Source organism: Cuculus canorus, chromosome 16 (genome assembly GCF_017976375.1).
Source record: "Cuculus canorus isolate bCucCan1 chromosome 16, bCucCan1.pri, whole genome shotgun sequence".
Lineage (NCBI taxonomy): Eukaryota > Metazoa > Chordata > Aves > Cuculiformes > Cuculidae > Cuculus > Cuculus canorus.
Genome location: NC_071416.1, coordinates 9,163,740 through 9,190,847, shown reverse-complemented (window position 1 = coordinate 9,190,847; position 27,108 = coordinate 9,163,740). Strand labels below are relative to the sequence as shown.

Here is a 27,108-nt window from a genome sequence, read left to right as displayed (position 1 = left end):
CAGGATGAGTCTGGATGTTCGGGGCATCAACTTGGTTGAGTTAAATGACGCTAAGCATGATCTCGTGGGAGGGACTGGAGGTGACGGATGAAATCTGTGTTTTAAAGAAACTGTCTGTGGGGGGAGAAGTGTTGAGCAAAGGTGAGGAAGGCAGCAGTTAGCGCTTCCCTTGTCACGCTGCCAGCACCTGGCTGAGACTCAGCATCGCGTCCCAACCATGGTCTCAAGGCTGGACGCGGTCATGGTGATCCAGGGCATCCCCTCCCAAGGGCTTGATGTTGTTGTGATGGAGGTGTGGAGGATTCCTTCCCCCAGGGCCTTACGTGGCATCTCCTGACACATTCCGTGTTCTCAGACATGTCTTTGAGAGGGGAGGAAGAGACCTGAAACCACCTGGGAGCAGAGCCGGCCACACCATGAGTTTCCTCCTGGCAGCACCAAAGCGGAGAGATGTCCTGCCGCCCGCTTCCGTCAGGAGTGAGATTGGGCCTTCTGCGATAATTCCTGATGTTCATTATTTATAGAGAAGCCAAATTGAATTATTAATATAGAAAATCCAGATAACATTAAGAATTCTCAGTTTATAACAGTTTCCCATTAATAAGGAAAATTGGAAATTTATCACTACATCTATTCATTAAAAATCACTATTTTTTTCTTTCTTTTGGTGTCTTAAATGAAAGCAGAGAAATAAACGGAGAGGAAAAGCCATTTATTCGCTGCTTCTCTGGGCAAAGCCAGCCCATAATTTTTAATAAAGTCTTTACCGTTACGTGTGGAGGGGAAACCAGCCTATAATGAAAGCAGCTCCTCAGCCATGTCTGTGGTGTTGTTCGACCGTGGAACAAATACTCGGAAACACATCCCATTTCTTCTCTTTGTGGGAACCTTTAAGCTGCAGGATAGTTTTCCAGTTTCCCTCTCTCCCCAGCAGCTCCCCTTGCTTGCAGCATGTGTTGCTCCGGGCTCAGAGGAGTGAATTTTAACGCCTCCCCTGCTTCTTTCAGAGATGGCGGATTCCTATGCCTGTAAAGGTGGAAGGAAAACTGCAGGCTCGAACAAACCCGCTGCCAGCAAAGAAAGCAGGACAGAGACAAGGATAAACCCGCCGGCAGAGCTGCCCAGGCTCGGTAAGGAACTGGGTTTTCTTCCCACGGGGGTGGATGGAAGAGAGGGGATGAGCCTGGTGGTTGCCAAAATGAGGGGGTGTGAGTGCATTGGGTCTTGGCGTGGCTCCCCTCCTTGCTTCGACCTACGGCCAGGGCTGTGTTGGGCCAAAAAAGCCCTGGGAGCTGCAGAAAGCCGGTCCCCGGGAACGGGAGGGGAAGGAGGGATGGAGACGGTCCCTTCCTTTTGTGAAGCGTGTGTCTGGTTTAACAAGATGGGTGTCTCGCCGCCGATTTATCGTGTTGGTAGCTAAGTGTTCTATCAAAGGATGGAAAGGCTTAAATGAGTTCAGACCATCTGCTGCCTACCGTGTCGCGGCCCCCGGGGTGGAGGCTTGCAAGCGGACGAGCCCCACGGGACCTGCTCACTAAGGGCTGTCACTCTGATGGATGGCTGATTTCTCTATCCAGGAATCTCCAGGCCCAAGGAGACTTTATTTTTTAATCCTGTCTGCTGGGCAGATCCTCTGCGTGGAGAGGCTCTCGCTGCCTTTTTCTCACTGCTGGCAGCCCTGGACGCCACAGGTCGCCAGGGTGAGGGCCAGCCCCAAAGATGTATAGGATCGTATAATGGTTTGAGTTGGAAGGGACCTTAAAGATCATCTAATTCCAACCCCCTGCCATGGGCAGGGACACCTCCCACTGGATCAGGCTGCTCAAGGCCCTATCCAACCTGGCCCTGAACACCTCTAGGGATGGGGCAGCCACAACTGGGTATGGGGGGGTATCTCAGACCAGGCATCCAAAACTGGTGGCCTCAGGGGGAAACGCTTGCACCCTAAATGTTTCCCAAATGCCGCCCTTCCCTTGAGGGGGTTGGAGCTGTAATTGCTACCAGAGGGGTGTAAATTATTGCCAAGGGGAATTAACTCCAGCTGTCTGCAGTATGAAAATACCTGTGTTTGGAAGAGCGTCCTTCCCTGCGCCACATCTTGTCAGCACCTTTGAAAGTAGAAAAGCCCTTTTTTTAGCCCTTCTTTGTGGTTTATATGAACTGAGAGCAGTAAGGCAGAGTGAAGGATCCTCTGTGATGAAGATAATTTTGTTGTTCTCCCTAGGAAGGTGCTGGAGGTGGAAAAATCTACCAAGATTCTCTTCATCAGGGCACGTTAGGCTTTTGGGGACTGGGGAGACAGGGCCCTCTCCTTTAGTCACTTTGATGGACTTTGGATGCAGCAGCCTGGTTGTCACAATGAGCATCCTTTCCAAGCCAGTTCTTGGTCAAGAGAAGCCTTGAGTCCATCAGAAGAGCAGCCATCCCTGTTCCCGTTGTTCCCCATGTGCTTGTCACATCCCCTAGGCCCGTCTCTCTGTCAGCCGTGCAGAGGAGGTGGGGCCTTTCTGTCCTCCACAACCTTCCCAGGGCCCAGCGTGCTGACCTAGGTGCAGATTTCTCTTGTGAAGTAGCATAGTTATTGAAGAATTTCTTCCAACCCGAATGAAAGAATGGTTTTCCAAAGCAAGCCCCGGCTGTGCTGAAACTGCCCTGTGTGAATGAAAGGAGAGGGGTCAGGAAGGCCCAGGAGAAGCAGCCGCCTCCGGTGCAGGTGTAGGGGCACTGAATTGCAGGGGAGCCAGCACTGCCTTCCAAAAGAGAATCTCCATCCTTGCCAGGGCCAGGGCAGGGCAGCCCAGAGCCACGGCAGAGCAAGGGAGCTGGCTGGGCAGCAGGATCGCCAGGACGGCGGCTTCTCCGGCAGGGTTAGTTGGACAGCAGGAGACCTGTGCTGCGTCTGTTTGCAGGAAATGCAACCAGTGACAAAACGGAAGGCAGGAAGAAAGGACGACCCAAGGCTGAGAACCAGGCGCTGAAAGACATCCCCGTAAGACCCCGCGCACTCTGATCCGCGGTGCCTGCCTTGCCTTGCTCTCTCTGACTTGCCTTGCTGCACTGTGCGCTCCAGCCAGCCCTGCTCTGGGGCTAAACCTGCCTTCCCGGTGGTTTCATCTTCAGAGGAGCCTTGTCTTGGCCCCGGCAAGATCTTGGCCCCTGAATCCCCTCCCTGTGGGCACCCAGCATCCTCCAAAGCCCTGAGGGGGATCAGTGTCCCTCCTTCAGCCTCCCTTTCTCAGGACCATTCCCACATGAGCTGGATTCTCTTGCAGCCACGTGAGGTTTGGCTAATAACCTGGCAGCCCCAGTGAAGGGCAATTTATTCCCTGCAGAGTTCTGCAGTTTAATTCCTGCACGGTAGCATGGACAACACACAGAGCAGCTTGTCATGGGAGCATGGGCATGGGGTGATTTACTGACTAAATGAAATGTGGAGTGGTTAAATCACCTGGGCGACTTCTGGCCTGATTTATTCCCCAGCCTGGCCAGGATCATGCGTGCAAGGCATGGCAAGGTGAATTCTCAGGAGGAACCATTAACCTGTAGAACTTGCATCTCCGTCCCAGCACCCCTTGCTGGAGAGAGCACTGCTGCACTGAAGCACAGCCCTGGGGGCTGCTTTGCACAGTGCAAAGAGGTGGACAGGAATGATCAAAGCTCCCCTGTACCACCCCAGCCCTCTTAGGATGCACCAGCACGCACCGGAGCATGCAGTGATCTTGCTCAGCTGTGCCTCTGTCTCTCCTGTTCCCAGCTTCCCCTGATGAATCAGTGGAAGGATGAATTCAAAGCCCACTCCAGGGTGAAATGTCCCAATTCTGGGTGCTGGTTGGAGTTCCCCAGCATTTATGGCTTGAAGTACCACTATCAACGCTGCCAAGGGGTAAGGAAACCAGAGGAAACCATCTACAGGGCAAAGCCCCTCTCAGGCCTTAAAAAACGTGGGATTGAAAAGGGGAGGGCACAGATGGGCAGGAGGCAGTTTGTGAGGTGTGTACGAGATGGTCTGGGGTCCTGAGGGGATTATGGGCCATCGGTAACTGTTTGGAGGGGCAGAAGGGTGTTACACACAGGTTTTGCTTCTGCCTGATGACATTCACGCCCAACTGTTTCTCCCTGCTCCACACAGGGTGCAATTTCAGAGAAGCTGACCTATTCATGCTCGTACTGCGAAGCTGCCTTCACCTCCAAAACCCAGCTAGAAAAGCATAGGCTCTGGAATCACTTGGACCGGCCAGTGCCAACCAGCAAAGGAGAAAACAAAGTGCTGAAGGCCATTGGGAAGAGTAGCGGCAAGAAAAGGTACCAGGTTGTGGTTGGGCCGGGTGGTTATGATGTAGAGACAGTGGGGAGGAGTGTTTGTGCCTGCCTCCATTCCCATGATCTGGGCTGGGGAGGGAGGGAGAGGTGTCAAGACGTTTGTCTAACAACCCCTCTTTAAACAAGCCCTCTGTGCTTTGCCCTAGAGCTGCTGAGAGTTCAGCTTGCCCCACCATCCATCCCAAACAGGCAAAGACGGAAAAAGCCGTAACCCATGACCACGCCGAGAATGGCGAGTGCCTGGCGGAGAGTCGGGAGAGCAAGGAGTTTCAGATTGCAGCAGCCGAGGCAATTGCAGCCGCCACCCCAACGGCCAAGTCCTCAAGTGGCAAGGACGCTGCACAGCAGGGGGGCAGCCAGGCCTCGCTGCAGGAGGAAGACCCCGAGAGGATGAAGCACAGTAAGATTAGAGCCTGGGGCAATGCTGGTCCAGGAGCCCAGAGAGGGGTGTCCTGTGGGAAGGGGCTCTGCTCCAGCCAAGGCTGCTGCGAGTGTCTCTCTGAATGTATCCAAGCCTTTTCACACCATCCAGGTAATTTGTGTCCCCCCAGTTTCTTGCAACAGGGAGTTCCATTAGGACTTTAAACCAGTTTGCGGCTGTGGCAGCGGAATTATATTTCCCTAGGACCTATAGGTTTGGAAGTGGATTAAATTTCCTGAAGCACAACAAGCTGCTGAACTAGCCTGTCTGCCCTCACGGAGTGTGGCCATTTAAACCAGGGTGAATCTGGAAAATGTGTTTCCTTAAGTATTGAGACAGGGTCTGGAGGCTCAGGCATCCAGTACCACTGTGGGGCTGGCAGGCAGGGCCATGGTTGTCCCTATCATGGCATGGGGATGCAGCTCCAAGGTGAACCATCACCAGCCCCCATAGCTCCTGAGGCTGCGGAAACCATGCAGCTTCTGGAGCCAGGCAGAGCCATGACTTCCACTGTTTGAGTTGGCCTTGGATAGCACTATTTCTTCTGGTTTTGTGGGGTGGGAAGCAGAGTCCTCGTACTTTTTGGTGGGGTGGCTGCTTCTCTCAAGAGCCCTGTATTTCACAGGGGTAAAGGCCTCTTCAAGGTGATCTACTCCTCTCACAGAGCATGTGCCCCCTCCTTGCCTTAGGATTGCTGCAGCCCCCTTGGCAGTACAGTTATTTGACCAAATCTCTCTCTCTGTTTCTCTCTTTTGAGTCAGGAAGGAAACAGAAAACTCCTAAGAAATTTACGGGGGAGCAGCCGTCCATCTCGGGGACGTTTGGCCTGAAAGGTAATCGAGGGATGACTCTGGTTGATTGTAGCGTTGTAGCTTCTCCCTGGAGTGTTTCAGGGAAGCCCTTTCCCCAAGAGTCAGCCACCTCGGGATGTCATGCTGGAGGAGCTGATGCCTTTTACCATGACAGTGTTGTGAAGGGATCCAAAGGCAGCAGCTGATAACACCCCTGCCTGCTCTGCTTGGGAGCCTGTCGCTGAGACATGAGGGGAGAGAGGAAAGGATCCAGACATGTCCAGCTGTAATACAAGAGTAACAACCTGCTGACACAAGTGAGACATGAGAAACATCATCTCGTCATCATCCCACCGTCCTGGGATGTCAACATTATTTCCAATGGTGACAAGAAGGATTTCTGCTGCATAGAAAGGCTGGGTGATGCATCCATCCCTCAGAGAATGTCTCCAGTGCTGGTCGCCCACATTCAACAACACAAATTCAAGAGGGAAGACACGTGTTACCGGGATGTTTTTTGAGAGGAGGCTTCGAAGTTGGTGGCTTCAGCCTGATAAAACAAGACTGAGTGGGACTGTGGTCATGCTCCATAAATACACCCGACTTGGTACAAAGGAGGGAGGAAACCTGGAGTGTTCCTGGTATGAGAGCAACTGGGTTTGAACTGGCTGTAAATTCATTCAACCAGGGAGATTAAAAGCAGGTTTCCAGGCACTGCAGGAGACGGCATCTTCCAGTATGAGAGGCACTCGGGGAGAGGCATTAACGCCTGTGAAGGAATTAAACACTTAGGGAGGAGCAGGCTGGATGTGGTCTCTTGGATTTCTTGTCCCCTGGCTCCTGGGGAGCCTGAGTTTCTCTTAACTTCCCCACGAGGGCTGTGCCGTAGACTGAAAACTCTGCTGTGGGTTCCTGGAGAATAAGCTGGTCCTCTAGTGACCCACTGCCTTAGATGGAGAGTGAAGATCCAGCAGGCATTTGCCTACACCCTCAGCTTCCACAGGGCCTTTTTCTCCCCAAACACGAGGGTGCTACCACCCCAGCATGCGGTGCTGTCTCCATTCAGATGCTGGCTTTGTGGGAGTCACGACCCACAAGTTCACGGCGATGTGGCCCCTCGGACAGGTGTGGATGTGACTCTGCACAGGGCTATTTAGCACATGGATTTGGGAGCGGCCAGACCCAGGGGAGAGCCCCCTCTTCTCTTCCCCAGCCTTTCCAAAGCATCATTTGCAAGTCGTGTCTTCCATTTCTTATGTCAGCCCAGGAACTACCAAAGGATTCTATGTGGCAGCAGGAGGTTGGATAGCGCTGCCGCTGCCCTCAGCGTGTGCTGAGCCTCCTGCTCACTTGGCCCTGCTCGCTGCAGGAAGGATGCTTGGGTAGCTGGCAGCCGATGCCTTTAGCAGGCTGAATGAGAATCGCACACTTTGCCCTTGCAGTCTTGCGGGGATGAGGCACAGATGAGGTGGGAGACGGGATGTGCTTGGGAGAAACTGGCTGCGAGCCTCATGCTCTGCCTGCATGGGGAGCCCTGCCTGCAGGTTCCTCTCTATTTTGCAGGCAGGCTTGGTGATGATTACTAGCAACCCAGAGCAGGCTGCGCCAGGTTTTCTTTTCCCTGCGCTCCTGTCACCTAGTCACTGCTCCTCTCCTGTTCGTTCCTGACCTTTTCCAGCACTTAGCGGAGCCAGGGGAGACCTGTGTTCATCGTGATGATTGTGTGCAGATCCAGGGGCAAAAGATCCTGCAGGATCTGGTGTCTGGGATCACAAAGTTTGTCCAGTTTTCTGGAGGGAGCCCAGTTCCTTGGCGTTAGCTGCTGGACAGCCTTTCCAGCGCAGGTTCACCAGCAGGAACACCACTTGTATATTCAGAATTTGTTGTTGCAATTCCACATTCTAATCATCCCCAATAAATGCAACTTGATCAGAGGGTTTTAAAGCAAGTACTGAATAAAAATCCTCTCTCCACAGGTCTTGTTAAAGCAGAAGACAAGGCGAAAGCCCATCGAGCCAAGAAGCTCGAGGGAAGCACCAACATGGAGGAGCTGAAAAAGAAACCTCCAGGAGCTGGTGTGAAGAAGGAAACCGCTGTGCATGTACCACCAGGTGAGGCTGGTGGAGCCAGGGCATGGGCAGCAGCTTATCAGGTTAAGCACGATTTGCTGCTTATCAGCTTGGCCCTGTGCTCTGCTCTGAGCTGCCATGCCCCCTGCTTTCACACTGTGGTCCCCACCTTCCTGCCACGGCTTCCACCTTCCTGTCACAGCTAATGGTCCACACACCTCTCCCAGTCCAGTAGGCTGTTTGCTGGGTGAGTTTTCTAGCAGCTTTGTGAGCAAAAGCAGTGCAAAATCAGAAATAGGAGCGCACAGCTCCTTCCCTTTTGAGGTTGAGCACAGATGTGGGGACAACCACGCCTCCTGAAATAGTGGTGCAGCCACAATTGACACCCCAAAGGGGTACCCTACCTTCGCTTCACTGCTAGAACAGAGCACTGCAAGTGTTGGGAGATGGAACCAAATACTGATTCCACCTGGCTTCAGCGTGACCACGATGTGGGTCAGCATCTGGGATGACAGCATTTTTCTAACACCGTCTCCATGACTTATGCCAGTGCATAACAATGTCTCCTCCGAGGTGCAGCCCACGCCCCAGCACAGGTTGCTGAATTTACTTGGGAGTTCAGGCAGCAGGAGGAATGCAGGATGTGCAAGATAAACACAGCTGCAATGCCTTACACTGCTTTCAAATTCAAATAAATGACTCTCTGATCTTGCAGCCGTGCAAAAGCATCCAAATAAACAGACTTGGCGGATTTTATTCAGACTGAGCTTCCCTTGCTGGAAACCCAGCGCTGTTCTGCTGAGAACACGATGTGAACTCTAGACCTGGGAGCAGGTTTTAGCCCCACACATCCCTTTTTCAGGTGTTTTTTAAACCGATCACATCCATTCAAATAAACACAAGCGTGGAAGTTAGCACTCCCCTAGCTGCCTGTGTGTCTGCTGGGAAGAGGAGTGCCAGGGAAGCTTTCCAGGCACACATCCGGATGGAGCTGAGGAGCTCACCTTTGTTTCACTCCCGCTAATTGTTTTCTTTGGCAGGAGGGAGTTATTCCACACAGGGCAAGATGAGGTGACTGAGGGCATCATTGTATTTTAACTCCCAGTGTACAGGATACCAGCGGGGCTGGAAAGGTGAACCTCCTTTTCCCTATGAAATGCCAGCAGGTCAGATAACTCTGTGTCCCAGTGACCCAGTTTGCTGAGGCAGCTGCAGAAGCTGTGGGGCAGGCAGAGCTGTGAGTGCCAGCGTGGTTTTTGTCTGGTTTTGGCTTGGCCCATGCCTGGGAGAGTATTTTCTTTTGACATTTTCCAAACTGCAGTGCTTTTTAATGTAGCAAATCAAGGCATAGGACAAGGCTGTCCTCTCCAGGCAGACGGGGCAGGTTGCTGTCTCTGCAGCTGGGTGTAACACCTCTCTCCTCTCTCTCATCAGCAAACCCCGAGGACCAGTGGCAGCGAGAGATCAGCGAGAAGGGAGAAGTCGCCTGTCCAACCTGCAGCGTTATAACCAGGAAAACAATTGTGGGGCTCAAAAAGCACATGGACGTCTGCCAGAAAGTAAGGACTTGCCTTATTCAATCATGCACGTGTGGATTTTGGAGGGCAGTGGATGTGCACACGTGCCACTCTTAAATGTGTATTGGTGGTCCTAAACTCAGTTTGGGGGCTGTGTTTGATAGAGTGCTTGCTTGTTATCTTCAAAGGCTTGGCTGCCTTTCTTCAATTCAGATTCACAGAAGGATTTGGACACCTAATTCTTAGCTATTCTGAATCTCTTTGTGGTCTGGGCCCCTTGCCCCGGTGTCTGCAGCAGAGTTGAGCGTTTCTAGTAGCTAAACAAATAGTACTAAGGCTGGAGAGATTGTTGAGGTTGTCTCTAATGTGGCCTCCTCCAGAGTCCTGGCTGTGGGATTTCACTGTGTGCCATGCCTTGCGTCAGGCCAGATAAATTGTGGTTGAATGAAAGCACATCTTGGGGAGACACCAAGCTCAGATGTGCTCAGGCAGGCTGTCAAGACACGGGAGTTCAGTAATGGTGCAGTGAAAAATTGTCTCTCTGCCACACCGCCAGCCATCAGAGCACAGGATTACGTCTTCATCCATCACCTGGCACAGTGCAGAGCCATCGCCACAGAAAGCCAATGTGGGATCGATGCCTCTCGCTTTGAAAATATGTGGCTCGGCTTTGATTCCACATTCATTTTCTGTAAATACCTCCTCAGTCTTTGCCTCGCTATTTATACATCAGTGGGAGGCAGCTCTTCCTTTGAAACTTTGTACTGCATCCACGCTGGACAGAATCCTGCCTCCTCTGACATCCTCCAGGCTTCAGTGGAGTAGGGATTTTGGCTATTTTCACTCATATCTCCTACACTTCGGGGCATCTCCCAAGCCAGGCAGGCTCCACACAGGCTGTGTGGCCCACTGGCTTGCTGAGCCCGGCTATGCCAGAGCAGTCGGGCCCGTCTTCCATGCTCTAAGTAGACCAGTGAGTTTCAGCTAAGGAATCAGGGCTCCAGCCCTAGGGATGAGTGTTTTGTCACCCTTTCCCGTGAGGCGCAGTCCTTGCTAGAGCTGGCAGTGCTGCTCCGGGAGCTGAAGTGCTTTGCAACATCCCTGCTGGAGTAGCTGTGGTCCAGAGAGGACAGGCCCAGAGCTCTGGGTTCATGACCACAGGTCCAGCTCTCAGGGTTCCATCTCTGCTATGAACCTATTGCATTTCCTTAGCGAGGCCCCGTGGCTACAGGCATGTGAATCCCCAACAGAAGTGACCCTGCCTCCCTCTCAGCTTGCTCTCTGCTTTAATGATTCAAGTATTTCTTAGGTGGACAATGGGAAAGGATGTGCAGGCTCCCGAATCTCTCATAAAACAAGGGAAATTAGTTCCTCCATTCCTTGCCTGTCACTAAGCAGTCTGCCCTGTTTGTGTCGGGTTTGGAAAGGAAATAAAGGGTGGAGGTGGTTGCAACATGCTTGAGCCCGAAGGAGATGAGGGCAGGTATAATCTCCTAGCATCCCAGGTAGAAAGGCTTGTTAGGATATGGACATGGCTTGTTCTTCAGTGTTGTCTGGAGGAATAAATCCCAAATTGGCTGGCATTGGCATCTGGTGAGTCAAAGAGCTTTTGGCATCCACCTTGCTAGGGTGAACAGTTGGTCTGGAACAAGATTAACAATGGGAGCACAGGTACAAGTGAGTCATTCCCAACTGGCTGCAGTGAGTTTAGTCTTCATTTTCCCAGAGCTCCAGGATTAGAGGGGATTTGTAGCTTCATCTTCATTCCCTCTCCAGCTTCTAGTCCAGGCTCGTTTGGAGGGGACCTGGTGAAGATGGAGCATCAGCCAGGCGGGAGGAACAGGAATGGCTACGGCCATCCAAGCACTGTCTCCCTGTCAAGATGTCCTGTCTCTTGGTGCCCAGAGCATTTGCCTCCTGAGCCAAGAAATTCTGGGACCTGCCCTGGCCAGAGCCATGGTCTGCTCATTTGCTTTGCAAGTTCCTCTGTGTGTGTGTTGAACACATCTCCCCAGTCATTCAGGAGACCAGGTGAACTGAAGCCGAGCAGGATGAGGCTGTGGTCCTGTCTAGCAGTGTCTTAATTTCCAACAGCCCAGGCACCCAGCAAGCGCAGCGTCTGCCAGCATCTGCCATAGCAAACAGGGCTGCAGAGCACAGCCCGCTAATATATTAGTAGATCAAAGCCTGTTCTCTTTCCTAACCCTTTAACAGGAACTAAGGCACTAGGTCCAGATGTTTCCAGCCAGTGGGACTTTAAATCTACATCCAAAATTGAATGTTTTCCAAAAATCGGGGCATGTGGGTTTGATAACAGCATCCAGGACAGCAGGGAGAAAACTGAGCTGCGGGCTGGGATTGGGATGGGGAATGGGGATGCTGCGTTGCCCACTGGGTCCCACTGCTGGGATAACCCGTGGAGCTTGTTGATGAGCAGCAGCTGCCCTTGGATGAATGAATGGTGGTGACTTGCCTCTAATGCCTTCAGCTGCAGGACGCCTTGAAGTGTCAGCACTGCAAAAAGCAGTTCAAGTCCAAAGCTGGGCTGAATTACCACACCATGGCCGAACACGTCAGCAAGGTAAGAGGGCTGGGCGGCTCTCGTCTCACACTTCATTTCCCGACGCAGATGTGGAAGATGAAGCAATCTGCAGTCTGCTTTCCTTTGTCTCTGTGAAAAGGGATGCGCAATACCATCTCTGCAGCATTTCACGTGCTGCTGTCCAGACGTGGCCTTCCCCCTTCCCTGCTGAGCAAAGCCATTCCTCTGCAGGCAGTCAGTTAGGCTCACGGTGATCCTGTGAGCAGAGGACTGGAAAAATAAAACGAGTTCAAATCTCAGAATGGGGAAAGATTCAGTGAGTACTGTGAGGTGGACTTTGAGTGGCAAAGCTCTGCCTCCAAAACTATGCCCACAAATCTGGGACCGATGGGTTCTGCCTTGCACAAACCTCCAAGTCCAGCGTTTGTTTCTCCACTGTTCAAAAGGAGCCATAAAACTGATCATGAACAAAATCTGGCAGGCACGTGACCAGATTTTTAAGAACAAAATCTGGTCACGTACATCTCTGAGATACCAGGGCAAGGCATAACCATGTTCTCTGTGTCCTGTGCTTACCACTTGTGACTTGTCTTTTACCTGTGCATTCATCTCCTGCTCTTCAGTCTGCCTGGTGAATCCTCCGTGCCGGAACTGCTCCTGGCTTTCTTTGCTGGCCCCTTGGGTGCAAACACAGGACAGGCATGAGCAGAACTGGCACCTAACGATGAAGGCGTTGGCATGCAGTAAAGCAGGGGGAGCTCCTGCGAGGCAGAGGTTTACCACCCACTCCTGGCACAGAGGACATGAGTAAATGGTTGACTCTGTCGCTTCTGTTACTTCCTTGTTTCCAGCCTGTTCCTGTGGAAACCGCTGGACTTGGTGAACAGGAAGAGCGGGAAAGGCTGAGGAAAGTGCTAAAGCAGATGGGAAAACTGAAATGCCCCAATGAGGTACAAGAACAATTCCAGTTTCTCGTTCTGTGGATAGGTGGAAGGAGTGAGTCCCAATGCAGAGAGGGACTTGCGCTCTCCAGGCAACCCTTAGCACGTGCTCAGTTTTTCTGCCTTAGCTCAGCCATGCCGGTCCCCACCCCGCTGGCTCTGTGTGCTCCAGCGGTGGGGCATGGGGCAGGTTGAGGAGCGCCGAAGGGCAGATTCTGCCTCCTGAACTCAGGAAGAGGCATAGCCAGCGCTGTCCTGGGCACAGTGTAAAACTAAACCAGACCACACCAATAAACAGTCATGAGCTGGTGGCAGACAAGTCACGAACAGGTAACGGGGCCGTGTGGCAGAGGTTTGTCCCCCTGGATGCTTTGCTCTCCACTTAGGCCGTGCCTGCCCACTGCCTTCCCCTCCTGCTGCCCTTCCTCTGTGTGTCTGTCTGGAGAGCCCTGTTGGTGTGTGGGGCAGGTAGAGCTGGGGATGGGACTGCTCCTCATCTCTCTGTGGCACTGTCCTGCCCATGCATCACTCTTTGGGGGAGTGATTGCCAGCCGGCAATCCCTCATCGCTCGGATGGGGCGGGTTGGCAGAGCTGCTCTAGGGGTCTCCTTGGGGCATGTTCCTCCCTGGAGCAAAAGCACCTGATGGTTGTGACATGGGGACACAAAGTCCCAGCCCTCCTTAACTCTTCTCTTCTCCCCAACTCCCTAGGGCTGCGTGGCCAACTTCTCCAGCCTAATGGGCTACCAGTACCACCAGAAGCGGTGTGGGAAGCAGCTCACCGAGGCCGACAAGCCTGTCTTCAGCTGTCCACACTGTGGCAAGAAGTACAAATCTAAGGCTGGCCACGACTACCATGTGCGGTCAGAACACACGGCCTCGGTGAGCCCCCCGGACGCCTCCGCAGCCCGAGGAGCGGGGCCATCCCCTGTCGGGGGTGACTGCAGAGCTGCAGAGCCTGTGGGCAGGACAGAGCCGGGCAGGGCCGGGCCGGGCAAGGCAGGTGCAGCCGTCAGACCGATGTTGTTTTCTCCCTCACATCCCATGCGCGTGTGTTGTACCATGCGGTGTTGCGGGGAAATAGAACGCAGCTTTCTTCACCCGTCCAAAAAGCTGTGTTTACAGAGCGGAGCAGTTTGCAGCGTCCCACTTCCCTGGTGTGCCCAGGGGCTGTGCTCCAGCCCACCCTGCATCCATGCTCTGCAGGGCAAAAAACAGAGTAGGCCACTCTGTCCGCATCAAGGAAGCACCATCTGCTTCCCGGCACTGGGGTGGCAGGATCCTTCCCTGGGGAGCATCCTTTTCTGTCCCATTGATCCCTACGGAGAGTGCGTCTGACACCAATAGCTCCATAACTCTAATAAAATGAGACGTTTTTACACATGGAAGCGCAAAAGGACGCACTCAGCCCAACACGTGGCTGGGTCCTGGGCTGAGGAGGCAGGATGCTCCCCTTGTTCCCGTGCTCAATGCAGAGGCACGCTGGTGCCTGCAGCCCCCCCCCTGCACAAAGGGCGTCTGCAAATGCCGAGCCCAAACCCCAGCATCCCCATCGAGACCTCACCTCTTCTCCCCTCGTCATGCCCTTCCTCATTCTGTCTCTGTTGCAGCCTCCAGAAGAGCCAGAGGTGAAGCCAGAGCCTGGCCCCATAGAAGATTTTGAAAGGACCCCGAGTGGCCGCATCCGTCGGACGTCGGCACAAGTAGCCGTCTTCCACCTTCAGGAGATAGCAGAGGATGAGCTCGCGAAGGATTGGACCAAGCGGAGAATGAAGGACGACCTGGTGCCTGAAACAAAGCGGGTGAGAGGACTTTATTTCTCCTTTTTTTTCACACTAACTCTACACGGAGATCCTGAGCTCTTCACGTGGCCCCATCTGTCTGCTGTATCTCCTTTTCAGTGCCTTAAATCAATTAACTGTGATGGCAAATTTATTGCTAAGAGCCCAGCCGGCACAGATTGAGCCCCGGTGGGCAGGAGGCTCTGTACAAGCCGTGGCAGAAAGGGCTTTGCCCTTATCCCCTGCCAGGACCTAAATCTAAATGGAGCAAAAGGTGATGCTTTGTGGATACTGGAGAGATCAGAGTCCAGCTTGGAAGATGTTGTGGAGGGAGGTCAGTTCTGGTCAGCAGTGAGGTTGGGGCTGACAGCCAAGAAGAGCATGTGAAGAGAGCAGAGGTCAGATCTGAAGCGATCTCCCTTGCACTGTCAGAGAGCAAAGATGACCCAGGGAATTTCCTGCCTTCTGTGACTCTTCCTTCATCTCTGGGAGATGCATCCCTGGAGGTAAAGGGCCTGCAGCATCGCCGGAGCAGTGCTGGAGGTTTTAGGGCCAGATCTGGTTAAGAACATTTTCTTTCCCAAACACTTGGTGTTGTCATTGGTTTCCAGATGCCGTCAGCTGCAGTGCCTTTATAATGTAAAAAAATCCAGCCCAAAGTAGCTGTTTCATTTCAGATACTGTAGGAGGAGAGGTGTGGTGCTCCCTTCTCCTCTCCCCAGCTTCAGCACCTGCATTCCGCTTTCTTCCTCAAATCGCTCCCCTTACTCTTGACTTTGGATATTTTCCCTTTGAATTGAAGGAGCAGCTGAGAGTCGCAAGCCTGGACAAGGGGCCCATGTGCACGCTGTCACAGAAAGGCATTGCAAAGGCCTGAACTGCTGGTGTAATCGCTCTGTGAAATGCTTTTTGTGAGATGGGTCTTGTGTTTAGTGTATAATGGTTTAACTGAGCCCCATCTGGGTGCTAAGAAACAAAGAGAATGCTGCAAGGTTGGCAGAAACAGGTTTGCATTGAAGATGAGGGAGAGGGGAGCTGGATCAACACCCTGGTGGCAAAGCAAGGCTCTTGGTCTGGTGGCCCTGCATGGGTGGCTCTCCACGAGTCACACAGATGGATTGCAGAGGAGGTCAGTGCGGTGGGCGAACACGTCTGTAGCTGTGAGCGTGCCTTTGAGCGTCTTGCAGTGCCTGTCACGTTCCCTTGACAACGCTCTAATATATAATCTGTTCCGTCTATGACATTTTTTCTCGACAAGCAGTGCTGTAAGGAGGTGGGAGGCAGGTTCTACGCAGGGAGGCTGGTGGAAGCTTGCTGACTTCAGCGCGCTCTGCTCATCTTGCATCTCCCAGGATGTGTTTACAAGTTGCTTCAGTTCAGGATGGGGAAGAAAAATCTCCCAACTGTGAGCGACTCAAACACATCAGCAAGTACCCAATTTGACTCTGTTAGAGCCCCAGAAACAGCCCTTCCCCTAGAACTGGCTTCAGCTCTGTGGCAGCCCCTGCGCCAGGCAGTGAGGGAGACTCGGAGGAGCAGGCAGCAACCCCTCGTCTCTGTGCCACCACCCAGCGAGCACATATGGTGGCTGTCCCTTTGAGGGGCCTGAGAACCCAGAGCTGGTAGAGCTGCAGAAAGACAAACACCAGCGATCTGTGACCAGGGCGGTAGGACTGATGGTCACCAGACCACCATCCCTTCTTCCAGTGGGTTGTATCCATCTATTGGGAATGTGCTGCTGGGACTGCAGAGCCCCGTCGCTGGCTCGGACCTGGAGAGAGGTGGGAAGTCGGGGATCGTCAGCAGATTGCGACTGCTCTTGCACTGTCTCAGCAAGACCTGGATTTTCCAGGGTCTCAGAGGGATGGATGCTTCCCAGCTTCCGTCTGTAACCAGTAATGGCTGGATGCACCCAGACTTGCTGCAGCACAGGACCTGCTCCAATCCTCGGTTACCCACCACAGTCCTAGCAGTCAACATGGATTTCAAGAGAGCTGATGAAGAAAGCCACCCCATCCCTTCTCCAGGCAGCAGAGCTTTTCCCTAGGGGAAGGCAACCAGCTTCTCAGCAAGCCGATGGGATATGGGGGTTCGCAGTCTCCTTGCTGCAGCCCATGTGGCAGCCGGTCCCAGCCGGGAAGAGGGACGTTGGGTTTGGATCCCGTTGGTGGCCTGTGGTGGGTTGCTTTCACCTTTCCCCAAGAGGATGGATTCTTTCGCAGCAAAGTGATGGCATTAGAATAAACGCTTGCTGCTCGATCCCAGGCCCTGCGCTGCCTTCATTCAGCGCTAACCAAATCCAGCATTTCTAAATATACACTGGAGTCTCATTTTCTCGCTCCGGTCTTTATTTGCCTCTGGATAAGCTGAAACAGATGGGGTGTTTCACAACGGCTGCTCGCTGGAGATGTCAGATGGGGAAGGGCGCACCCCTGCTGCTTTTCTGGGAAAAATCCCCTTTCCACAAGCTCCATGAAGATGATGCCGATCCACTGACCGTGCTCTGGCCTTCGCTGGGGCATCGTCTGCCCATGAGCAGCCTCGGGGCTGCCACAGAAGGAGTGAGAGGCCAGCAGCTTCCCAGCTTGATGGCACAAGCAGGCTGTGGGGTGGGCTCTGGGGTCTGGGTGGGGAAGATGCCCTTGCTGATTTTAGAGGCCAGACTGAGAGAAGGAGCCTTCTTGAGCAGAGGGAAGAGACATCTAAGACGCGAGAGGGGAGAAGACGACATGGAAATCCCACAGTTTCATGGTGTGATGCTTTCCCGGTAGAGCTCAAGGTAGGGTTGCTTGTTTCAAGGTGCTGTGAGCTCTGTGCTGGAGGTAGTGGTGGACTCCCGCATCCCACGCAGCCTCTGTGCTGCACAGATCTGTTCCGTGGGGTGCAGGAGCACCCTGTTCACCTCCCCACAGCTCAGGTCTGGGGCTTGCTGCAGGGCTGGGGCAGCCACGGAGGCTGCACATCCGCGTGGAGCCTGAGTGCTTCACGGTGGGGTCCAGAGCAAAGAGCTGCTGTGGGCCGGCCATAAAGCTGAAGCGGAAAAGTCTCCTCCAGGCTTGAGTTTTTAAGAAACCCCCTGGAAGCAGGGTAAATTCCAGAGCAGAAGAGCCTGGCTGGGTTTATCCCCCAAAACAATGGCCCTGTGATCCAGGCAAGAGCCAGGCTGAGCCCTGCGGACTCGCATCACTGGTGAGCCAAACCGGATCCCAGCTCCAGCTGCAGACCTGGAGCTCGGTGGGGTTGAGTCCATCCTTCCTCCCCTGCTCGGCAGCACCGGTGTGGTGTGACCTTGCCACCTAGAGCTGCGTTTGGGACCCAGCCATCAGCCAGCACCCCTGAGTGTGTTTTGGCTTCACCTCCGGCACAGCATCAGCCATGGTTTCCGTGGGGCGGTGGGAGAGCCATGCCTGGCGTTGGGGACCTCGGTAGGGCTTCCAGGGGAGTTTGTTGGCCGGGGCCGAAGCAGCCTGCCTGGTTCTCATTTACCGCAATGTATTTTGGGGAAGGGGAGAGCTGTCTAGGGAGCGGGGAGGATTGAAATATGAAAGTTAATTAAGTAAAACCAGTCAGTCAAAGAAAACAAGCCTTCCCACCCCAGCATCCTTCGACTGTTCAGAAGAGATGGGCTGCGGCCAAACCCAGTTGTAGTCGTTTAATGATTTGGCCATGAAGATTTTCACTTCCAGGCTGTTTGAGGAAAAGAGATGGAAAAAAAAATAAAATATTCCATGCCTGGGGCTCCCTCTTAATAGAGACATAAAGATGACTTTGACATTCCCAGAACCGCAGCACCCTGGGAAGACATGGGATTTGCATGTTATTGTGCAGGGCTTTTGGAGGAGAGCGGGGAGGGATTTTTCTCTGGAGTGGGAAGCCGGAGCAGCGGAGTCCACATCTCTGAACATCCCCCCTTGTCTCTTCCCCGGGGACGCACAGAGGGAGAAGTTGTTGCTGGGGCTGTGTGCGGTTACTGTTAATGTTTGCTCATTCATGGGATTGATTGGTTTTTAATTAAGGAGGCCATTTGGCATCCTGGCTCTTGGTATCAATGACAGAAAGGGACTCCTGTGTTCTTCCCCGGAGGTGGCATTGCCTTCCCCGGGCCAGGGACCAAGTGGTTGGTGGATGCACCATCCCAGTGCTTCAAAGAGCTCTGCTGGCATCTCCCCCGGCCGCGAAGCACAACGGAATAGCAGCGCACTGGGGCTCTGGGGAGTTGGCCACATCCGTCCTTAGCAGTGTTCATAGCGCTGTTTCACAAGGCCCTTTGCCTCTGCCCCTCGCTCGCAGCCCAGATCTCCCGGTGCTCCGTTCTCCTCCGGCCGTGCCCCACCGTGTGCCAAGGTGGGGGCTTGTGGGTCGCTTAAATTTAAATGGAATTGCGCAGTTGGTGTCTGAGTCCTGCACATCCCTGAGCCCTCGGTGCAAGCTCCCCTTCACGGGAAGGTTTGGGAGTAGCATGTTCAGAGAAGCCGGACAAAGGCAAATTCGCCCATGGAGAGCAGCCCGTGTTCCGCATCCGTAGGTGCGAGAACCTTGCAACTCAGGGCAAGCTTGGGTCTTGGGACCCAAGCAATGTCCATCAGATCTAGCAGAGCTCACGCTGGGAGTTGTGCGGATGCGGTGGGGCCGGCTGCAGGCAGAGCAGCCCCGTGTCCCCTGCTGATGGAGGCGCAGTGACAGGTGGCCCTGCAGGTCAGGCCAACACGGTGGTGAGGAGGCACAGAGATGCCGCAGCCGCCTTTGCTTGTACTGAACATGCAGAAATGGAGTTGGGAAGGCCGGTCCGCTATGCTAAACCTCAAAGTTGCTAATAAAGCGGTAATTAAAAGCATTTGGAAAGAGCAGCCCTGCCAGAAGGAGAAACAGAGACACAAGAGCCTTTCATTGTTTAGCGGGTTGTGCCCATTCATCAGTGGAAAGCAGCCACGGAGGCTCTTGGCGTCCGTTCCCTCTGCCCAGCGTGCAGGGTTGTTTATTCTCCTGGTTACGAAACGCAGCAGAAGGGCCACACCAACACGATGCACCAAAAACACCGGCTCCTCTCCTGGCCCTGCGATGGGGCACAGACCTGAGAGTGGGAGCAGGAGCCTCCCGTTTGCCAGCACCACGTGGAGGTGGCTGCAGCACTGGGGCACAGCAGTGGGTAGAGCCACCCTTGCTGCACTCTGGGGGGTGGCATCTCCAGAGAAAGTCTCCCAACTAGTTTTCAGCCCCGATTCACTTCTCCCGGAGGGGGTAGAACCCATGTGAGGAGCAAGGACTCCACCAAGGACCGGACTGGTGTGTGCCGCTCTGCTAATCATATTCTATTGTTTGCAGCTCAATTACACCCGACCGGGGCTTCCAAAGCTCAATCCGAGGCTGCTGGAGAACTGGAAGAATGAAGTGAAGGAGAAGGGCCACATCAACTGTCCCAACAATGTAAGGACTATCTCTGTTCTTCTCCGGGCTGACTGTAGTCCCAATCTGCAGGAGGAGAGGGGAGTTTGAGGGCAGAAACCCACCAGAGCCAGGTTCTCGTTAGGCCCCAGATGAAGCTAGCGGTGATACTCAGACCCTTGTTTCACCTCCTCTCCCTGGGGTTCCTGCTGTGTCTGGTTGAAGCATGTCCCACGTGTCAGACCATCGTAGTGCGCTCAAGCCACCAGCCTTGGGGACCGGCTCACCCTCACCCCTGATGCCCTTGGGCTAGTGGCTCAGCATTGCCCAGTTCATGCTCTGGAGCTGCCTTTGGGAAGCTCCTGAGATCCGGACAGGGAGAAGGCTGCATGCACTGTGCTTGAGAGCTTTTTTATTCTGAAAACCTGCTTTTCCCAACATAAAGCCAGGACTGGTTTTAAACCATTCCTTTTAAAGCCCTGGGAGAGACAGAGACCTCGGGGACGTGGTGCACACACTTTATCTTGCTGTAAAACACAGCCATGGCCTGCACTCTCAGGGAGGTGAACTCCACCCGCGTGCTGGGCTGTTGATTTATCCTCTGAAACAAAGCCTTGCTAGTGGGAGTTCTGAACGGGGCTGTGACCGCGAGGCTGGGGGAGACGCGCTGCCTAATTAATGTCATACACAGACACTTTGAAAAGACGTTGCTCAGAAACTGGTCATGCTGCTGCCCGGGTGATTTCTCTTCTCTGTTAAACGTCTGCTGTGGCTCCAAGAACTCCTGTAGCCCAGCAGGACCTCCTGACTGCTCAAAAATGTACGTTTTCCACGGAGTCATTTAGGGGAGACATTTTTCAGCCCCTTGCAGAGGGATGTGGCCACATGACTCCCATTAGTGCTAATAGGAAACGTGTGACCAGAGCCCTCCGCATCTCGCTGAGCATTAACCTCACGCTGCTCAGCATGGACCGGTGGCCTTGCTGGCTCAGCGGGCTCCTGGCCCCGGCATGGAGGAACGTACAGAGACAAGGGGGGATCGTGGCAAACCGTGCTTTGTTTCTTCTCACAGTGCTGTGAAGCCATTTACTCCAGCGTCTCGGGGCTGAAAGCTCATCTGGCCAACTGCAACAAGGTAGGTCCCTCCTTTCACAGCCTCGTCTTAGATCTGGGGTTCAATTTGAGTTTTCTGCTCCCCAACAGCTTGTTTGGAAGCAGCAGGTCAAGGGACGACAGCACAGGTTAAAGGATGACCACCACTGAGAGGGCTGGCCAAGTAATACCACTGCCCGTCAAGTTGTCATCGTGCAGCTCATTGTCACATCAGTCTGGTCCAGCCACTTGCCCTCAATACTGTCCTCCTGGGCAGCATCAAACCCACAGCCATGGGCAGCCAAAAGCAGAGAGGCTCAAGCTGAGCAGATTTGGTGGCAGCGATTTAGCTGCCACCCCAATCTTGGAGGAGAGGGCTTAAAACATAAGGCCCCAGGTCTCCAACACACTGAGTGCCCCAGAGATGGGGGCAGTAGGAACAAGCCCTGCTGCCTTGCATCCTCCCACCTCGGTGTCCCCATCCCACAGCAGCCCTGCCCAGCTTGGCTTCTGCAGCCCCCAAGTCATTCGCGAGCCCTTGGCCACCCAGCACCTCGCATGCAGCCACGCATTGGCTGCAGCAGCTCAGAGCAGGGAGCTGCACATTGGAAGCTGAAAGTTTCCCAAGGCAGGTAGGAATCAGGAGTCTTTCTCCATTGATTTGGGCAGCCCTGCGGCCCCTCTGGAGACCCAGCAGTTTCCCCCGCTGGAGGGAGGCTGGTGTGTTGCCTCCTGGGTTGGAGCTGAGGCTGGGAGAGGCATCTGATCTGTGCAGAGACCAGTACCTCTTGCTTGATAGAGCAGCATCACTGTGGGTCACCATGAGCTCTGGTGGCCTGGAGCCACCACAGCAGAGGGATCAGGAGCTCAGCATAGGTCCCTCAAACTGAAACTACGTAAGAGCTGGTAAAGCTTCACATTCTGAAACATTTCCAGCTGCAGCTTCCATTGAATGGAGCTTCCAGGAGGCAGCTCCAATACGTACCCCGTGGTTATTGAAAACACAAACTCACGCTCTCCTTCAGCGCTCCTGGAACATCAACCCCTAATGAGACCATTTAGAAAATGGGCTGCAGAGATCCGGCAGAAGAAGCTGTATTTATGCAGGATATAAAAGTGCAAACACAGGAGATGAAGGCAGTTCTTTTGCTTGCCTGCAGCACCAGGCAGCCCACCAGTGAACAAGAGAAAAGGGAGCCGTTTTCCAGCTGGTGCCATGCACAGACAGCAGCCAGGCGTTTGCATGAGCATTTTGTTTACCTGCAGAGCTGCACCCTCCAGGTCCAGTGTCGCTGGGGATCAGCACTGGGGGAGTTTGCTGCGTCCCTTCCAACCCAAACCATTCCCTGATTCCATGACTCTTGCCCTTACAGAGGATCTAGTTTTTGCAATGGATTCATGTGCCCCCATATCTGGTGTAAATCACAGCCCTTCCTGAGCTGGCCTGTGACTTCTGCTGTAAAACCCTGCAGAATGGTTGAAATACATAAAGCCATACTGAGGGCAGAGGATGCTGCTGGGCAGCGCCCCATCCTCAGCGGGAATTGATGCACCAGGGTGGTTTTTGCGTGAGTATTTCTGAAGCCAGGCTGCAGCGAGGCCAGGCCTGTCCACATCCTGCTTGTCCCTGGAATGAAAGGCCTGTCAAAGTCCGGATTTACAGCACGGAGTCAGCTATGGAGGAATTCCCAGGGAGCGTATATATCGCCTGGAGGGGCCCATCCATAAACCCCTCGTCAATAGAAAGCACATTATCTCCCCTGTGCCGTGAACTGCGGCGGAGCTGGGAGATCAGTCATCCCCGCAAGGGCTCTAATGACAGAAATGCAGCAGTCGCTGCGTCCCTTTGACAGCGTGAAAGGGAAATTAGGTGAGTCTGTTGGAGATAAATTAGATGGCGGTTCAGTCCCAGGGGATCACAGATCCGCTGACAGTGAGGAAATGGGGCAATTGGCTCTGCCTGAGGACACACGCGGGGGGACGCACGGTGTCGGTGGTAACGTCACAGTCGATGTAGGGGATGCACAGGCAGCAAAACCCACTGCTTGCTACCCTCCAAGCTCCAAGGACCTGGTGCTTCTATGCCTGGTGCCGGTGTTGTGGTGGCCGGCACCGCCAGTGCTGCTGGGGCACAACCAGCATGGGCTAGCATCCAGAGCAGAAGATGCGGTTGTGAGCTCCTGGCCTGGAACCAAGGGCTGGCAGAGATCTGGTATTTCATTTTCTATTACTTCAAGGTTTAATCATCAACCTGCCTTTGTGAGGGGGGACAGGGTGGGGGGACCACCTCTCCATGGCATTTTTGACTCTGCTTGGGGCTGCAGGAAGATGCTCTGTCTTACAGGGGGACCACTCGGTGGGCAAGTACCGCTGCCTCTTGTGCCAGAAGGAGTTCAGCTCCGAAAGCGGGGTCAAATACCACATCATCAAGGCTCACTCAGAGGTAAGGAAATGGTTGGGGCTGGTCCAGGCTGGTCCCTGCCTCAACACACCCGTCCTTGGGCTGCCTTGCTCCGTCCATCCATGTCTGCCAAGAGCGGAGCGCAGCACCTCCCAGCAGCATCAGCGATGCTGTGACAGCCTGCGGGGAGGCTCCCTGTCCCCTTTGGGTCCCTGACACCCCCAGGCTGGTTGTGGCTGCTCCATGCTGGCCAGCTTGTCCTCAGGGAGGCGATGCCGGCAGGGATGGGGTGGTCCAGGCTTGGGCAAGGGTCATGTGTGCTGGTGCCCGTACCTGGCCCCAGGATGGTCACTAACCCCCGTGTCACCCCGCGGACACAGAACTGGTTCCGAACCTCCGCAGAGGCCAGCAGGAAAAAGAAAAGCAGGGAACAGCTTTCTTCCAGCAAAGAGGAGAAAAAGAAAAGCACAAACGGGAAGAAAAGGGGAAGGAAACCCAAGGAGAGACCTCCAGAAACGTCCCTGAAGGGCAGAGAGAGCGTGGCAGCAAAGACTAATCACAAGAAAACCCTCGAGCACTGGGAAGGCTCCCGAGGCGGCCCTGATGGGGATGAGTGCGTCCCCAAGCCCCTGAGCCAGCGGAAGGGGGGAGCCAGTAAGATGCCCGAGAAATGAGCAGCTCAGAGACTTGTCTCCGAGGATTCGTTTACAGCCCAGGGTAACAGGGTGGGGGTCTCTCCCGGTTTTCTGTCCCCCTACGTTCCACCTCCCCACCCTCCACTCACTCCCATTTTACAAGAAAAAAAGAAAAAAAAAAAAAAAGAAAAAAAAAGAGACAGAAAATACCAATTAACCACTGTAAACAAGTCACGGACCTTGTTTCACACTGGAAAACCAACAGGATCAAGCGAGCTGGGCCATTCTCCACCCCTGCCCGTGTACATACCCCCTGCCCTGCGGCACCCTGCTGCCTCTCCTCCACCCTTCACGCCCTTCCCTCCTCACTCCCCGCACCAAACTGGTGACGCTTGAGCAAAAGGAAAGTGCAATAGTGGCGGGACCCCCTCAGATGGGGTCTCTCAGTGGCTGTGTGCCAGGGCGGGGGGTTCCCTGTAGCCTCCGGCGGGCTCCAGCCTCCCGGTGCATCCCTGCTCCCAGGGCAATGTTTCCAAAGATGTTTGATCCGTGCAAGGGCAGAGGGAAGCAGGAGCTGGCAGCGGATGCTGTGGGGAATCTGGTAGCGCTTTCCCTACAGCCTTGGGCCGAGAGGGGACATCCTTCAGGAGAGACCAGCTCCATGGTGTGTCAGCTCCGTGCAGGCATTTGGCTCTGCAGTGCAAGGCACCGGCAGAGGAATGAGCAGGGTGTGTGGCACAGGGCTGGCACAGCATCGTCCCGAGACTGCGGGGCCAGCCACGGCCGCACAATGTGGTGCAGGAGGTGCGAGCACCCCTGGAAGTCGTTGGGAGAAGCAGTTACTGTAGAATGGATCAGGTTGGAGGGTTTAACTGAATGTTGTGGGAATGCCGTGACTGCCATAGAGCATCGTGGTGAGACCATGGATGGGGTGTGATGGGGGGAGCTGCACCCCAGTGCCCAAGGTGTTGTTGCAGGTGTAGCCAGACACAGAGTGCCACAGTGGTGATGATGGCAGTGCCGAGGTCAGGCTGAGCTGGCAGCCGTCGAGCTGGTCCAGCTGGTGGAAAGGGCAGTTGAGGTTCCCACCGCCCCCTATCCCAAAGGTGCTGATTGCCCCGGAAGGAAGAATGGGGTTTTGGTCACCCAGCTGTGGCCATGGGAGCCGTGTGGCAGGGACAGGGGCAGCATCAAATGACAATCATGCGTCCTACTTTCGGTTGTGTTGCACTCACCTTGTCCCTCTGGGCTGGACCCGCTGTGGGGTGAGTCTTGGTTCCCCTGGAATGCATCCAAAACCCACAACCATCTTCCTTGGGGACGGGGAGCCCCTGCACAGCGCGCTCTCCCTTGCTGGTTCTTTTTCCCTGGGCTTCCCTTTGCGTCTGCACTCAAACCGTCCTAACGCTTTGCTCTGGCCCAGAGGGACCCATCCCGGACCAGGCTGCATCTGTTCCAGACACAAACCAGGCTACCTCGGTCCTTGGGAAACAGGCACGTTTTCTCTTGGTATCACAACAGAAAACCTTAATTTGATTCTTTTTTCCCCCACGTGGGAGCCAGGAAGGTGGCATCATGGAGGAGGAGGAGAGCTTCTCTTTTACTTTAATCAATTCAAACCTCAGCCCTCACTTTCCTTCGTTGCTCATTACCGCCTGCAGGAGGCTCGGTGTCGTCTCCCTGCTCCGAGGAGCTGCTCAGTAATAATTAACTTCTCCACTGGTGGATCATTACAGGAGGGAGGGGATGGTGGTGTCTGGAGCCGGGACTGCTTCTTGGGGAAGCCGATGCTCCTGCGCTGGTCAAGGCTCTCACTCCCATCATCTGCACCGCGAGCATGCTCAGCCACCAGTGGGATGAGGGGACCCACTGGAGCACTGCTGGTTGCACTGGGCTTTGAAGCAGTTAGTGAGAAAGCTTAATTAGTCACTTAATTTGCCGCTTGCGCTTCATCTCATCTTTGTTTTGGTGGTGCCTGCTCATTGGAGCAGGAATGGCTGGAAGTTGGCGTCCGGGAGGGACCTCACAGCCCAGGAGGGCGCTCTGGATGCTTGGGCCACGCTATGGCTGTTGGCAGCAGCGGGGAGAGTGGGCAGAGCTGGGGACTCAGCACAGTTGGGCACTGAAATCTTCACAAAGGGGCAGAGGGAGCCGCTGGATCCCAAAGTGATGTCCCACCCTGGGGGGAAGCCCCCGGCAAAGCTCCTGGCCTGGGGAGGGGGACCCAGGTGGCCTTGGTTGCTGGTTTGGATGTTAACCTTAAGAACCCACTCTGCCTGGGGATAGCACGGGGCTCAGTTCTCATTAACATGCAATTAACTGGCGTCTCCTGGATTAAATTAACAGGCAGCACTGTGCTCTGTGCTGGAGCTGAGCTTCAAAGCAGGAGCAGCCAGGAGCTGCTTGGGGAAGGGCCAGCTTGGGGGTTAGGTGTGCAGTCTGGCTCAAAACCCATCCCGTGGCTTCCATAACAAAGTGTCTCCAAATGAGCATCCTGGGAGGAGCGCGGGCTGGGAACGGGGATGGCTGCGGTGTACCTCGTGGGGGTGGCAGCATCCCGGACGGGACCCCATTGTGGTTGGGGATCTCGGGGCAGGCGGTGGGCTCCGGGCAGTGGGGACAGCAGTCCCAGTGCTGGAACTGTCCCCATCCACTTGGAGTTTGGAGACACTCCTTAGCCCCTGCGAAAGCAGCACCTTGGTCCAGTGGGAATCCTTAGGAGAAAGTGAAACCTTCAGGGCCTTTTTTTTCCCCCCTTAGAAGGTGTTTTTCCCCGAGTACTCACCACTCCAGAGGGATACAATCTCCCACTGCTGCCTTCTCCATGAGACATCCTTTAGTCTCCTGCATGTCCGACGAAGGCTCTGGAGTGATATCAGGAATATCGGTATCTGCCAGCTGTGGTGGTGGCATGGGTTGTGCCCGTTGGATTGTGCCCTTTCGGCTGCTTCTGGCGAGGCAGCAGCTGAAGGGAGAAACTCGCCTTAACGTGGCGAGGCAAGCAGAGGCCGTGGGTGAGACGGGGATGAGCACACTCTCTCCCCACCATCCCCTTGTCCGTGGGGTTTGGACACGCATCGAGTCAGCAGGGGCTCAGAACACGGTAGGGGCTGCGGGGCGGCTCCTCCAGCTGCAGCCCTGGGTGCCACCAGCCTCTACAGCGCCTGGGGACGGTGACATCGCAGCCCCACGGCTATCGCATCACCCACATCCCTG

The 27,108-nt window shown here is 54.5% G+C and overlaps 1 protein-coding gene across 3 annotated transcripts in view; it reads left to right on the top strand.

Annotated features, from left to right (window-relative positions):
- The window catches only part of ZNF512B (zinc finger protein 512B), a 28,331-nt gene extending 4,260 nt beyond the window's left edge, over positions 1–24,071 (top strand). The window contains exons 2-17 of one of the 3 annotated variants that reach the window (XM_054081108.1): positions 1,008–1,130; positions 2,910–2,989; positions 3,755–3,883; positions 4,130–4,302; positions 4,467–4,720; positions 5,503–5,574; positions 7,509–7,643; positions 9,036–9,160; positions 11,607–11,699; positions 12,512–12,610; positions 13,313–13,483; positions 14,212–14,403; positions 19,705–19,806; positions 20,837–20,899; positions 23,201–23,299; positions 23,638–24,071. In XM_054081108.1, the coding sequence (XP_053937083.1) occupies positions 1,010–1,130; positions 2,910–2,989; positions 3,755–3,883; positions 4,130–4,302; positions 4,467–4,720; positions 5,503–5,574; positions 7,509–7,643; positions 9,036–9,160; positions 11,607–11,699; positions 12,512–12,610; positions 13,313–13,483; positions 14,212–14,403; positions 19,705–19,806; positions 20,837–20,899; positions 23,201–23,299; positions 23,638–23,931 (2,202 nt within the window). In that variant the 5' untranslated portion in view covers positions 1,008–1,009 and the 3' untranslated portion in view covers positions 23,932–24,071. Of the gene's footprint in view, positions 1–1,007; positions 1,131–2,909; positions 2,990–3,754; positions 3,884–4,129; positions 4,303–4,466; positions 4,721–5,502; positions 5,575–7,508; positions 7,644–9,035; positions 9,161–11,606; positions 11,700–12,511; positions 12,611–13,312; positions 13,601–14,211; positions 14,404–19,704; positions 19,807–20,836; positions 20,900–23,200; positions 23,300–23,637 lie in introns of all 3 variants that reach the window. The other 2 variants (XM_054081106.1, XM_054081107.1) reach the window with 2 other exon arrangements.
- The last annotated feature ends 3,037 nt before the right edge of the window (positions 24,072–27,108 follow it).